Source organism: Cyrtonyx montezumae, unplaced genomic scaffold (genome assembly GCF_038088225.1).
Source record: "Cyrtonyx montezumae isolate F1298 unplaced genomic scaffold, pur_monq_1.0 scaffold_23, whole genome shotgun sequence".
NCBI classification, from domain to species: Eukaryota; Metazoa; Chordata; class Aves; order Galliformes; family Odontophoridae; genus Cyrtonyx; species Cyrtonyx montezumae.
The window spans coordinates 6,725,663-6,739,252 of record NW_027071970.1 but is presented as its reverse complement, the minus strand read 5'-3'; the positions used below and the strand labels follow the sequence as shown (position 1 = coordinate 6,739,252).

Below are 13,590 nucleotides of genomic sequence, written 5' to 3'. Positions count from 1 at the left end.
CTGTCACACATGGCAAAAAACAGAGCAAAACAAGACAAAAACACCCTTAGTAAGGACCTGCCAGGTTTAGTAACAGCCTGTGCCCAGGGCTGGAGAGCAGCCCCTTCGTCACGTGTTTCTGGTCATCTGCTTAGGAGCAGCACTGAAGGGATTTAACCCTGCAGTGTGTGATCCACCATTATAGCCCTAGATTAACAGCCTGTATGAAACTTTCAATCTCATTACAACGCCAGCATCCACAGTAGGTGCTTTAGCTGCAAATCCAGTTTCAGCTTTGCATTGAAATGGTGCCAGAAGCAGCATTGCTAGGAAAATGCAGTGTGACTTACTTTGGGGGATTAGAATGGTGATCCTCCTCCTTTATGCGCTGGCCCCAATCCTTGTGTTTGGCACCCATCTCCATTCAGCTCCTGCAGCTTTGCAGTGTCGTCACGCATGCTTACAGCTAACATGCCTGGATAGAGCATGGAAAGCTCCCAAATCTTCAGGAATAAAACGTCCCGTTAAAGAACCATAAAGCAGCAAATCGCCGCCATCCGTAGGTCTTTATGCTCTCCCTTTCTTGGGGAGAGAGTGAAATTTCCATGCGCTACAAGCTGCCGCAGTGAAGGGTGTTATCTGCAGCTCTGGCTGAGGCAGACAATGAGCACAGGGCTTTTTTAACCTTCTTTGTAATTTGCAGAGCGCAATAAGCTTTCTAGTGAAAGTGCAGATCCAGCAACTCCAACTGACCACGCGTTGGTGGGGTGAGCCCAGTGTGAGGGAGCAGGGCTGGGGGCCAGGGGATGCTTGGGGCATCCCGGAGCTCCTGGCTGCATCAGCACTGCTGGGGGATGGAGGCCCAGGGCTCCTCCACACACAGCCCTACGCTCTTGGGAGCTGCCTGTATTCAGCAGTGGGATGCCATCCTTGTCGTGCCGCTATGACAACAACTTGAAGATATTTTACTCTTAAACTTGGGTATTTCAGAAGAGAGAAGGAGGAGAAAAAAAAAAAAAGACACACTTGGAAGTTAATTCTGAGGACCAGGCTGACAGCTTTTTGCCTCTGTTGCTTTCTTCTCATTTGAAAAGCTGAAGGCTTGTTACAGCCCCAGCATACAGCAATCTAGCAGGTTAAATGACTTGGGCAACACAGTTTATTAAAACTGGCAAGTGCTCGCTCCAGTTCTCTTCCTGATAGTCAGGACTGTCTGCGAGAGTAATTGATAGTGGCAGCTGTTGGGAGGGTGTTTCAGATGGCTGCGAGATGACTTGACTTGACAGACAGCTTGGTACGAAGGATCCGAGCGCAGGGCTGGAGCTGGCCAGGCTGCACGGAGCATCCCACATCACACAGTGCCGTGGGGGCACGGGTCAGCAGCCGAGCAGGGGCTGGAGCAAGCCATGCTAATTATCTCACATCTTAAATAATGCTGATGGTTCAAAACTCATCCCAGGGACTCGTCAGCCAGCTCTGAAACATGCAGCTCTTTGCCACATACGTCCCTGTAATTCCTGCAGTGATGCTTTTGCAGCGTTTCTTGCTGGAATTTTAATACGGAGCAGAGTCGGTAACAGCCAGGCTGGCTTCTGTCTGTTTGCAGAGATGTGTATGGGGGGACAGATAGGCTGCAGATGGCGGTGCTTGTGTTTCTTGGGAAATTGCCATTGGTAAAGATGTCATTGATGGATGTAGGAGAGGAATTTCTTCCTCGCATCACCCCATCACCCTTGCTGTTTGAATACAACGCAGGAGACTGCAGAAAGACATCTGAATGACTCCACTTTCCTTTTTTTCAAGAGACAAAGGGAAGGCGTGCAGGCAAGATTAGATTTTTTCCAATCACATCGTACGTGTGTTGACAGTCCCCTTTCAGCAGCAGCCGGCAGCTTGCAGAGAGCGAGAGGCAGTGCTGGAAATGCTGTTGCCCTAAGTACTGTTTGTATAACACAATAACTGCTTATTGGAGTCCTCAAAGCAGCCTTTACATGTTTAATCCCTTGCACTTGAGCTACTCTTAATCAGCTTGAAAGCAAATGCCTGTAACAGAAAGGTTTAATTTGTGCAGGGGGCTTTCTGTACAGTGTTTAGCCTGCAATGTGTGGTAGTTAGATGTGGGTGAGCGTGTCGCCCTGTGCTGCCCTGGGGATGGGCAGCACGCGTTTATCCTGGTGATGTTTCATGTTGGGCCCATGCTGATGGTTTTCAAGGTTCCCTCAATTCCTCCCAACCTCTCCTTTTTGCGGCACATTCAGCTGTAGTTGAGTTTGGGCTTCAGCTTCAACCCCAGCTTGTCTCTGCACACTTCCAGCAGCAGTACCTAAAGTGCTCTTTAGAAATACCTGAAGTGCTTTTACAAGTATTTAGAAGCTTTCATCTTTGCCACTTTAAGTTGGCACAAGGCAGAGGAAGGGTGGACTTCTGCAACAGTGCAGAGGACAACGAAGTTGGATAAGGAGGCGGGAATGCCGCATCTCAGTCTTGATTGGTTTTCTTTTCAGAGCAGCTTCACTCCTTCCTTCCTTCCCTGTCTCTGGCACCATGTTTTCATTCATCCTGGCAAAATCATATTCCACTGACTGTTCATTTAAGAAAACCCCTCAATCGACCAAATCTGAAGTGTTTGGTTAGAAAATAAACAAAGTTGGCATGCTGAAAAGGGGTAGCGCTCTGCATAGCGGGGAATGGCAGATGTGATCCGGCCTTCCCGCAGCATGGCTGAAGCATGAATCATTGCAAATGGCAGATTTCCTGTGAAGGGACGAGCTGAACTGACGTGCGCTCGGGTTTAATTAAGGTTGAATTATTAGAGCTGACTGTCAAATCTTAGGCAAATTGGCTCAGCCTGTTATCATTAAACATGAAAATTACTCTAGGACTTGGTTAAAATAAACACGTTTTTGTCTCTAGAACTTCGTGGTGTGGTCTACTGGGGCCGAGATTTGTCAGGGCAGTTGTGCTGCTCCTGTTCGGTTGGGAGCCGAGGGACAGAACACAGAGAGAAGCTCTGTGAAGCCTGGCCCAGCAGCAGGGATACTGGGCATGGGAATGCCCCAAAAAAAGCTCCTGGGTATTTTTCCATTGAGCAAGTCAGCAGCAGGAATTAGGCACGTACCCCTGCCACGAATACCACCAGGGTCCGTTCAGCCAGCAAGGGAGCCCGAGATTCTGCTTTGAGAAAACTACAAATGAGAACTAATGCTGAAACCATGGGGAATCAATACATAAAGCTGGTCAAACAGTTGCTTTTAATGTGGGACTTCATTGATTCGTTTTGGATCTAATTAACTTTTTACTCAACTAACTTTTGCGGTGCCACTGTGTTTTGAATATACACCATTAGTCTGCATTGCCTATAATTACTCGATATGAAGTTTGACTCCATAGGAGGAAGCCTATTGGATGCAAAGAGATAATAGGCTCCCAGGAAACCTATGGTCAGGGATGAAACCCAATTGCTTTTAATGGGTGGCTCCTGAAAAAACAGTGGGATCTGCAGCTGTGAGTACACTTGCTCTAAAATGCACCGTGTGGACCCATGGCTTAATTGGGCAATGACAACATTGCAATTGTCATTAATGAAATCTGAGGACAGTTGACAAACGTAGGTGGCATTACCAAAAATATCAGCAGGTGAAAGCAAGGAGTATTTGATTTTAGAAAGAAATGTTGTCTCCCTAAATGAAATGGGAACTCAGTCTAGTTACACCTTCACAAGCAGAGTGCTTTTCATGCACGAGCTGTCCCTTTGTCTGATGGTTGCACCAAAGGGGCCAAAGTTTAGGCAGAGTGGCCCTGCTCCATGCAGGCTGCATAGCAGACCCCACGCTGCCAGAATTAGCTCCCCGTGTGTGCTCTGCTATTTCCACACCTCCTACGACAGGAACTGGCTCCGTCCTTTGATGAGACTGGAATATTTCAAAGGTGGAATTTGTTGGCGAGGGTGTTGGGAGCATGTTGAGGAATGTAGGTAGCATCTCTTGGGTGCCGGCAAGACAGCTAAATGCAGGCAGCCCCAACACCTTCTGGTGGGTAATAACAGCATGCACCCTACCTGTCTGGGAGGTGAAGCACACAAATAACTCTCATTCTCCAAGCTTTTCTTGTGACTGTGTGTATATGTGCCTTCAAGGACACACAAATTCTGTTGTGTGAACGAGAATCTCATGGTTCTCTTCAGCCATTTGGATACTGCTCCATCTGAAATCTCCGTTCTTTCCTCCCTTTTCCCTTTTCCTTTCCAGCCTTTTCATCTTTTCCACTGCATTTTGAGTTTAATTTGGAGAAAATAGTTGGCAATATAAAACCATTAATTCCAAATGGAATTCCACGGGTGTGTTTGTCAAGGTCACAGCATTGCTTGTAGCTTTGGTTCTTCCATAGGAGTGTGTGGCCAAGGAACAGCAGCATCACAGCTTCACAGCAGAGTTGTCCTGTCCCTTGCCACACATAGATATCCAGAGAAGCCTCCTTCCCTGAGGCTGGGTGGGCTTGTCTTTGATGATCAGTGCTTGGGTCATGGCACCTTGTGGCTGGGGTTGAGCCTCAACACAGTGTAGATTACCTTGAAAGACCACTGAGAAAGTGAAGTGCCATCATGATCAGGCTTGTGTTCTTGAGTTTATTATTGGCCTTAAATCTGACATTGAGCAGGAAATCCTGTAGCGGTAACCTGAGATATGTTCACACTCCTACTGTACATAACCTTGGGATTCTAGAAGTCACCAAGCTATATGTTCTTTGTAGTATGTATTCGTTTAATGACAACTCAGTCTTCTACACACATGCCAAGGAGTACTGGCTTAGCAGTCAAGGACAGGGAAGGACGGGTGCACAAACACATCCATCCTGCAGCAGCACTGCTCCCACGAGCTCAGACGTGTCTTGGTTTTTTTTTAAACATATGTTCTACCCTGCAACAAGACAACGACGGATCTCTGAAGTGTGTGCCTTTGGTTTTTTCTTGTTGCTCCATAAGGTCCCACCTTGAATGACAAGCCAGAGGCGAAAGCAGCCAATGTCCCAAAGGTGTCTGGGCTAGAGCGGAGCCGGGAGCTGAGCACCGACGTGCCCTTCACGCTGCCTATCCCCAGCCCCCAGCCAGTAGCTGCCGTTGTGACTTCTACTTCCTCAGCGCCCACGTCGAGTGCCAGAGCGAGCCCACTGTTGAAGAAGGAGCCCGTGATTTCAGCACCAGCACCACCAAGGCTCACACCGCAGCCACAGCCTCGGCCTCAGTCACAACCTCAACCTCGGCCGCAGTCGCAGCCTCAGCTGATACCTGAGCTTCGGTCCCAGCCTCCGAGTCACATCCCTCCGCCTCTTAACTACCAAGTGCATCACCAGGTGGCCCACAACGGACTCAATAATATCAGGTAGGAGAAAGAGACGCATCACCTCTGTGCTGCTGTGGGGATCGAGCTCGTTTCAGATGGGAGAGAAGTTGCTGGGAATGGAGCCAAGAGCACTTCTCCTGTCTGGGTAACGTGCTCTGTGGTTTGGATGTTGCATTTTCCAGCTCCGCTGGCTGGGTTGTCCACAGCAGTGGGATAGCTGCATGTAAAACATGGTGATTAACACTCCCCTTATGGGAGGAAAGCATGGGGAACTTAGGGGTAAAGCTCTTTTAGGTCCAGTTTCTAGTGGAGTTTTGCACTGTCCTGTCTGAGGCAAACAATTCTTGCCTTAGGATTTTAAAGTAGTTTGAGTTTGCACTCCTTTGTTTCATATTCAGAAAGACTCCTGTCAAAGAGGTGGTTTGTTGACTCTTATCACTATTTTGTTGCTTCACCAACATCCAGAGAGGTAACTATCAGAAAATGCTGTGCCCTGTAGGGCAGGATTCCCATGTAGGCTGACAAATTTGCTTCACTCTGACATGCTCAGACCTAGCAGTAGGCTTAGCTTTGCTGTTTAAATTGCTTGCATCCAGTAAGAAGGATGAAAATGGTAATGAAAAGGAGTTTCCAGAGAGAAGAGTTTATCCAGTCAAGTGGAATCTGTACCGCATTTTTGCTGGTACAGAGAACATGGCTTGCCTCCCAGACCAGAGCTAGACTTGTTAAACAAGATTTTAAAACTGATTTAAAACAAGGGTCATTCTGTGACGGAGAGCTGCTGTTAAGTTTGTGTATCACAGAATCCTGCATACTTAGGATCTTCTTTTGTCGAACCCTTTAAATGCCGCCATGATATAAATGATTAATAATATTTCAGAGTCTTCAAGAGGTCTCAGAAATGTGAAACTGCAACAAATATTGCTGTTATGGGAATTACAATAAATAACTGCAGTGATAATTCCTTTCAGCCCACAAAATTTAGATCACTCACAGCAGAGTAATAATAATAAAAAAAAGAAGATTTAAAATTCAGATTTATTATGAGGATAATGTATTAACATGGTGTGTGTTTGCATGCTTGTGTGATGATAGTTGCACAGTCTGAACTGCGGATAAAACTTGGTCCCTGAGTTACACACTGTGCAGCTCCATACACCCAGAGTAACAGAAAAAGGTATCAGAGGAATTGCATTGCATGATCAGAATGACACACTGGCCACTGCAGGTTCATCAGAGCTAAATTCAGATGCACAATCCAGCAGTATCAGTATCTCACTGATAGCTTTGAGGGTTGTAACCTGCTCAGACACCACGTGCACTGTTGCTCTAGAGAGCCAAACCTTCACTGTTTGTTACTTTCTCCACTGCCTTTAAAAAAAAAAATAACCAAATATAAGTCCAGGAGATCAGTTTTGTGTGTATGATTGTATTGTTTCTGTTAGTGTATCCTTGGTGCTGTTTCAGTCTCGCATTGTAACACGCTTTCTCTCTTTCTCTCTTCCCCTTCTGCCCCTGTCTTTTTCTCTCTGCAGCCGGAGCAGCAGTGCTAGCAGTGCAACGAGCATCAGCATCCCGAAACACCTTCCCCTCTCTCCCCAGATTCCTCCGCACCATTCCTCCGGCCCGGCCTTGCCCCTCTCCATCTCTAATCTTGCTACCTCGCACTTCTCTCTCAGATCGCAGACCCAACACCAGCACCATCCGGCCATGTTCGCCACCCCACCCACGCTGCCACCTCCACCAGCGTTACCTACCAACAGCCTCGTGATACCAGGTCACCCTGCGGGTAGGTTCCCTTCTTCTTCCAGGGCTGATCTGCCATGCATGCACTGGAGGGTGATGAGAGATGGGCTGGCTGGTGGGCAGCTTAATAAAGTGATGCAGACACCTCTGCAGGCAGTGCGTGCTGGAACTGTTAAGAGTGCTCCTAAAACAGGTAGGAGACCTGGACGGGCTTTACCAGTACAGAGATTGTAGAGGCAGCGTTTTAGCTTCCTATAAGCCTTCAAAATGATTTTTTACCCCCCAAAATCTCCTTCTCAGGGCATCAGTTATCCATTGTGGCATTCCACAGTCACTAGTTTTTAGCTTTTGTGCATTAGCAAAGGGCTTTCATTTAGTTTGCTCTTTTCTCCCCCCACCTTTAATGAGAACTGCTGCTGCTAGAACTGACTCAAAAAAAAACCCCTTGTTTCTAGTCAGCCCCAGTTTCTAGTCAGTATGTTAGGATGGCACATGGGAAGCCCCCACACTCATTCCCTACTCTGATCCTGCAACATGCAGCGCATCCTGCCAGCAGAGCAGCATCCTGCAGCAGCTCCAGCTGTCTGTGTGTCCATGGAGGCTTGGCCTTTCCATGTGAGGCAGAGACAGCTCAGCTGTCAAGTTCTGCTGTTCAACACTCACTATCTTTGCATCCTTTTAAAATGTTTCCTTTGTTCACCCCACCCCAGTTCCATTGTCAGGCTTGCCCTAAATGCCCTCTTTATAGCTTATCCATTAGCCTGCAGCTGTCCCTGGAAGAGACCCTGGCAGCAGGAGACTTCCCTGTAACTTTCACTTGCTGGGGCCTCCTTTTGATCTGGCATTTGACTCTACAGCTAACTCAGCAGGGATTAAACAGGACAAGCGTTTTGCGAGAAAATGCACCCTATGAAGCCAGTTAGGAGAAAAAAGAGAGGGCAAATTCGCTGCTGAAAATTCTGATGGTTTTGCATCCCCTTGTTTTTCCTTCCAGAAACATAATATTGTGTTGTTATTTAGAACTGCTTCCTTAAATGAGTGAGGAATGTGAATTGGTCCAAAGTGAGATCTCAGAACAGTGAAAGGCAAGAGTGCTGTGGGTTCCTCGCCAGGAGCGGGACCACAAAGGCCAAAGCCGCTAGCTTTCACAGGCCCTGGCACTATCTAGAATTTCAACTACTTGGCTGGGAAGATGTTGGCAGCACTGTGGGAGACCTATTCATTGCTTCCCCTGTTTAAGGCAAAAAGCTGCTGTGTTGGAGACTTTGAGGGAATTGCAAAAGGAAGTAGCAATGTGCTCGCTAAAAGCATGATACTGCAGTCACTGAAAGCAAGAATGTTTTCGCCATTAACTTCAGGAGGTGCAAGATCAAGTGACCTATTCTCATTCAGCGCCTTGCCAGGAAATGGTAGCAGTCTTGCTCCTACTAAAAGGATTTCTCCTGCAATTGAAGCTGGAGAGGCCTAAGTTAGTGTAGGGAAAGGTCTGAGTGTCTAACCCTGCAGACAATGAAATGCCTCTTGTCTGCTTTATATGAAATACCTGCAAACTGGCACATCATAAAATCAATATGGAGAGCTGCATATCCAGGAGCTTCTGTTGTCAGTCACATAAAACTTTCTTAAAAGCAAGTGATGTTGTTGAGTAGCCTGGAGAGGTAGGAGCCAACTACCACTTGCAGCATGGTCGGTTGTGCTGTTTGAGTGTGTGTGTGCTCACTATAAATGCACCAGCTTAGAAAAGCCTACAAGAGAGCACAGAGCTTTGAAGTCTCCTGTTACTATCTTCTTATTTCCCCTGCTTTGGAGGAAAAAGTGTTCTTCCCTTAAAGTTACTTTGGCATGCTTGTCACTCTCACCAAGAAGAAAAGCAGAGCACTAAGTTCCTGCATTCACTGATGGTAAAAGCTCAGATCTCAGAATAACAAGAGTGCACTTCTGGTGGCACTTCTTCCTCTGGAATTCTATAGCTTATCCTAGTAAGTTAGGAGCAGACATCATGTGGGCCTCCTTTCAAAGGCCCCAAAAGCAGCTGTGTATGACACAGGGGAAACGTCATCTTTGTTTCTTCTCTTCAGAATGAGGGTATCTAGAAGCACCATCAGAACGGATCCTTTTCTTCCATGCCCACCTCATGTGTGCACACTTAGCAGTGTGCTCCCAGCTGTGTTGTGCGCAGCCAGGCCCATGGGGCAAGGCGTAGCTGGCAGGCACAAGAACTAAGTTCTGGCTTCACGTTGCTCAGAGCGTCTCGTGGAGCTGGGTTGTTGCTCAGCAGTCCCATCTTTACTGTGGAGCAGCCACTCCTCCAAGTGCCACACTGCTTCTCCAAACATCTGTGGGCCTCTTGTCCCAACAGAGGCCAAAGCCATGGGGTGGGACAGCAGGCCGGAGCCAGCTACAAATCTTATCAGTCTGACTTCAAGTCTCTTTAAAGAAACTGAGTATCAGAGCACTTAAAATTGCCAACTTGCTTTTATCTCTGCCTCAAGAAAAACAGAAAGTGGATTCTGTTTTTTAAGCTGTGCCAGATTTAAATGTATAAACACAACACACGTATGAAACCGTATTCGTATTCTCACAACAATGCTAGCTTTTGGTCCTAAGTGCTCTCAGCTTTTTTTTGAGGAGAGCCCATTATAGACTCATTTGGTCCAGTGCCTTAGTCTTCAGCATCACAAGTATATGTACTTTCTGCTCTCCATTTCTGTCCGTGTATAAATATTATTAATACAGAATGTAGCAGTGCACAGTACCTGCTCTTAGCAGCACATTATTGCTCAAAAGCAAATGAATTAGGCATCCAAACTATGCTTTCAAAAGTGACTTTCAATGGAATAAACACTTCTGAGTGTCAGTAGAGACCTTGAAATTCTAGATCAGAGTGCCTGTTTTTGAAGACCTTAATGATATCAATTCAGAAAATGATTTAGATACTTCGAGTGGTACTGTAAAAAATTTAAGTGAAAGAAGTGCCTGTGGAAGATGCAATAAAAAAGGTGTGTATTCTTTTGCCCCTTTATACCCAGTGCTGCCATGTAGATGGGATCTGACCATGATAAAAGAGGGTCAGTGTAAGTTCAGCCACAAGAAGTCAGGAACAGGCACGCATCCCCTGCAGCTGGTGGCACAGGTTGTGTGCAGCTCACGGAGCACCTGGCGTGCTGCATGCTGCCTGGTGCCCATCTGAAGCTGTCAGGCAAAATCACAGATGGGTTTAATTGATACCAGCAGATGTCTCCTGGGCAAGCGGGCATTTGTTTTTGTTCTCCTCAGCCACATTATTTCTGAAGGGCTGATGCCTTCCGTTACCCTAAAGTACATGCAGGGTTGGTGTGATTCGGTTCTTCCAGAGCGAGATACTGAGGACAGGCCCTTATCATGGGGCAGAGCATTGTGTTCCAGCAGTCACTGCAGCTTCCATGAGCTCCTGCACCAGCGCAGCCTTTCTCCTCTTCCCACCAATTCCTCCTCCTTTTCTCACGGGCAGGCGAGGGCAGAAAGTGGCAACGTGCAGCCTGTTAGGAACGGAGGAAGTTTACTCCTTAGTGCTTAAGGTCCCAGTAAAAAAGACAACGTGCAAAGAAGGCCTCAGGTAGTGGGATGGGTGTTCGCCTTGTGGAGGGGGAGGTCAGCCTGCAGGGAAGCAGTTGGCAGCCCATAGGCACCGCGCTGCCCGCTCAGTGTTTCGTCTTCTAACTCCACGCATAGGTACGTGTAGGGCCGCATCCACTCAGCGCAGTGTGCCCCAGCTGGTCCCGCTGGCAGGAGCACAGGGGAAGGGCCGAGGTGGGGTCCGAGCGGCCCTGGGGTGGGCTGCGGGTGGGAGCGGGCGGCTGCTTGCTGAGCCCCGCGATGATGTTTTCTGCTGTGATGACTCATGGTGTTCTCTCTTGTCTTTAGATACCAGCCTGTTGATATCATTCAACCAACCAATCATGTATTGCCAGCCTCATTCGGGGATTCTGATTGGTACTTTGTCACAGGCATCTCTCTTACCTCCACCAATGAGTCCTCACGTAGAAAACCACCACAGCATGACCTGCAGAAACAGGGAATGCCAGGTGAATATTGACTCTTTCTCCTCCATCTTTGTGGTACTCACAGGCCCACGGGCCTCTGTGTCTTTTTTTTTTCTCTCTCTCTCTCCTCTAGATCACGAACTGCTCAGGCAAGAGCTGAACAACCGGTTTTTGGTTCAGAGTTCGGACCGGGCCGCTGCCTCACTTGGCCCGGTGCCGCTGCTGAGAGCGGAGTTTCACCAGCACCAACACACGCATCAGCACCAACACACCCACCAGCACACATTCACTCCTTTTCCATCCAGCTTGCCCCAGACGCCGCTCATGCCGCCCTCTGCACCTCCCATGGTGCGTACCCCAGCCCAAAATGTGAGGATAAGTAGAGCATCTCCGGTCAAAAAGCCTAACCCACTCTTGTCAAAAAGAAACAAGTTCCTCTTCCTTTCAGCCAGGCGTGCTGTCCCTGCCCCACCCGCGAGGCCCCGCAGCAGCCCCAGCACCCCCCAGGGACCCCATCCCATTCCCTGAAGCCCTGGGTGCCCCCGGCTGCTGCCATGCGAAGCCTGGAGCCCCTGCACCTGCCCTCCCTGCTGTCCCTCTGGGTACTTCACTTCCCCCTTCCCCCACACCGAAGCACACCAACAAGGACACCACGGAGTCAGTGGCCTTCATTACAGGGCACGTTCCCATGGCTGCAGTGCTGCCTGCTCCCACCGCAGCTCAGTGTCTCTTCTGTTCGGTGCGAGTGTTGTTCCTCTTCCTCCTAACCCCCAAATCTGTATCGTTTTTGGTATTCATTATTTGGTCACCTCAACGAGTGCTAAGTTGTGCGTGTCTGGCTCTTGCAGCAGAAATCCTTTTGGCCGCCTGATCAGCCTCAGCCTTTTTTCCACTGAAGTGACACAGCGAGGCTTTGCTGCAGCTGTTATAAAATTGTTAGCGATCCGCCACAAATGGATTTTGTCGGTGCTTTAAAACACACTCTCCCTCCATTTCTGGCAATTACTTTGTTAGGTTGAAAGAACAAGATTCAGCTTTTTTCCCTCTCAGTTTCACACTGTGTCTAAAAGGTGGAAGCAGCCATCTTCTGCTAAGGCGAGCAAAAACAAGGACTAACAGCAAAAGCAGCATTTGGGGAGAACGACCACAAACCGAACATAATGTGTCTCACTTTTCTTTCCCACTGTTGATTGCCTGATGACATTCCTGGGTTGTAATCTGCTTAGCAGCAAGACAATTAAAGTAATATCCTCCACTCAGAAAGCAGCCCCAGGTGTTTGCTCAGCCTACTCGTGTGTAAACACCTTCCCATTTTCTTGATCTGTGTAAAACGGTCTCAAAACTTTTCTCAGAACTCTCCTGTGTTGTTTAAGAATGCTGATACCTGATCCTGCCCTCCCACCCATGTCCCGCTGATGTCAGCCTTCATAGCAAAAACAGCTTGCAAGGCTCTTTTGTTATATTTCACTCACATCTTCTTATATTGCACTAGATCAGGTCTGCTAATCCCAACACCGGAGAAGAGTGTTGAAATTTACAGCTGCATGTGTTTGGTAATTTTTGGTATTTACACTGGAGGGGACATGGCTCCAGTAATAACTGTAATTAATGAAATTACAAATCTACTCTCCTGCACATAAAGGAGTGTGAAACAGCAGCTGACTTGCCAAATAAGCAGCTTTTCATGGGGTCCTACGGCTCCTTTCCCTGCCTCCTTCCCCGCTCCCTCTTCCCCAGCAGAATGTACATATTGTTCTAAAGTGCAATGTATATATGCTTTGCTTTTGCTTCCAAGGTGGTACAGGACAAATGGTCATAAAAATAAATATGGGGCACAGACTGCACATGCGGAGGTGTTAAAACCCCATGCTGGAAAGGCAAAGGTTAACAATCAGCTTTTTTCCAGGGAGCTCTCTCTTTTACAGAGGAGGGAGAAAAAAGATATCTGTGCATCTAAAGCCATTAAACCCTTTTCCAAACAATTTTGACACTTAGAGAATCCCAGAAAACAAATAGCGGGTATCGACTGCCCCGTGGTAGAGACTGTGGTCTAATGGATCCCATTTCCCTGCATCTAGTTGGTGGCCTGGTGACAGGTCCCAGGGCTGGACCCGGAGCCAAATCCCCCCTGCCTTTTGCTGGGGTGCAGATACCAGGGCTGTTCTCTTCATAGTGAGGGAACACAACACATAGTGCCTGCCATCAGGAGTCCTCAGGGGGACCTGGCAGCACCCAGTGCACACTGGGGACCAGTGCCTTTCCATTCCCATTAGCTCTGGGAAATCAGGCAGCTCCCTGGTGAGCGAGTAATGGAATAATCAGTCGGTTCTGCTCTGTTAAGTGTCGTACAGATGGGCTGTGATGATTTGTCTGTGTTGAAATCCTGATATGTCCACTGCTGCCAATAACAAACTCACCCGTTTTCCTTTCTGTTTTTTTCTTTCCAGTTTGACAAGTACGCTCCCAAATTAGACAACCCTTACTTTCGACATTCCAACGTGAGT

The 13,590-nt window shown here is 47.9% G+C and overlaps 1 protein-coding gene across 18 annotated transcripts in view; it reads left to right on the top strand.

Moving 5' to 3' along the window:
* FBRSL1 (fibrosin like 1) overlaps positions 1–13,590 on the top strand; it is a 415,130-nt gene that overhangs the window by 384,238 nt on the left and 17,302 nt on the right. For 10 of the 18 annotated variants that reach the window (XM_065739042.1, XM_065739039.1, XM_065739036.1 and 7 more), the window contains 4 exons: positions 4,961–5,357; positions 6,854–7,107; positions 11,220–11,455; positions 13,534–13,584. In XM_065739042.1, the coding sequence (XP_065595114.1) occupies positions 4,961–5,357; positions 6,854–7,107; positions 11,220–11,455; positions 13,534–13,584 (938 nt within the window). Of the gene's footprint in view, positions 1–4,960; positions 5,358–6,853; positions 7,108–10,967; positions 11,456–13,533; positions 13,585–13,590 lie in introns of all 18 variants that reach the window. The other 8 variants (XM_065739047.1, XM_065739045.1, XM_065739043.1 and 5 more) reach the window with 3 other exon arrangements.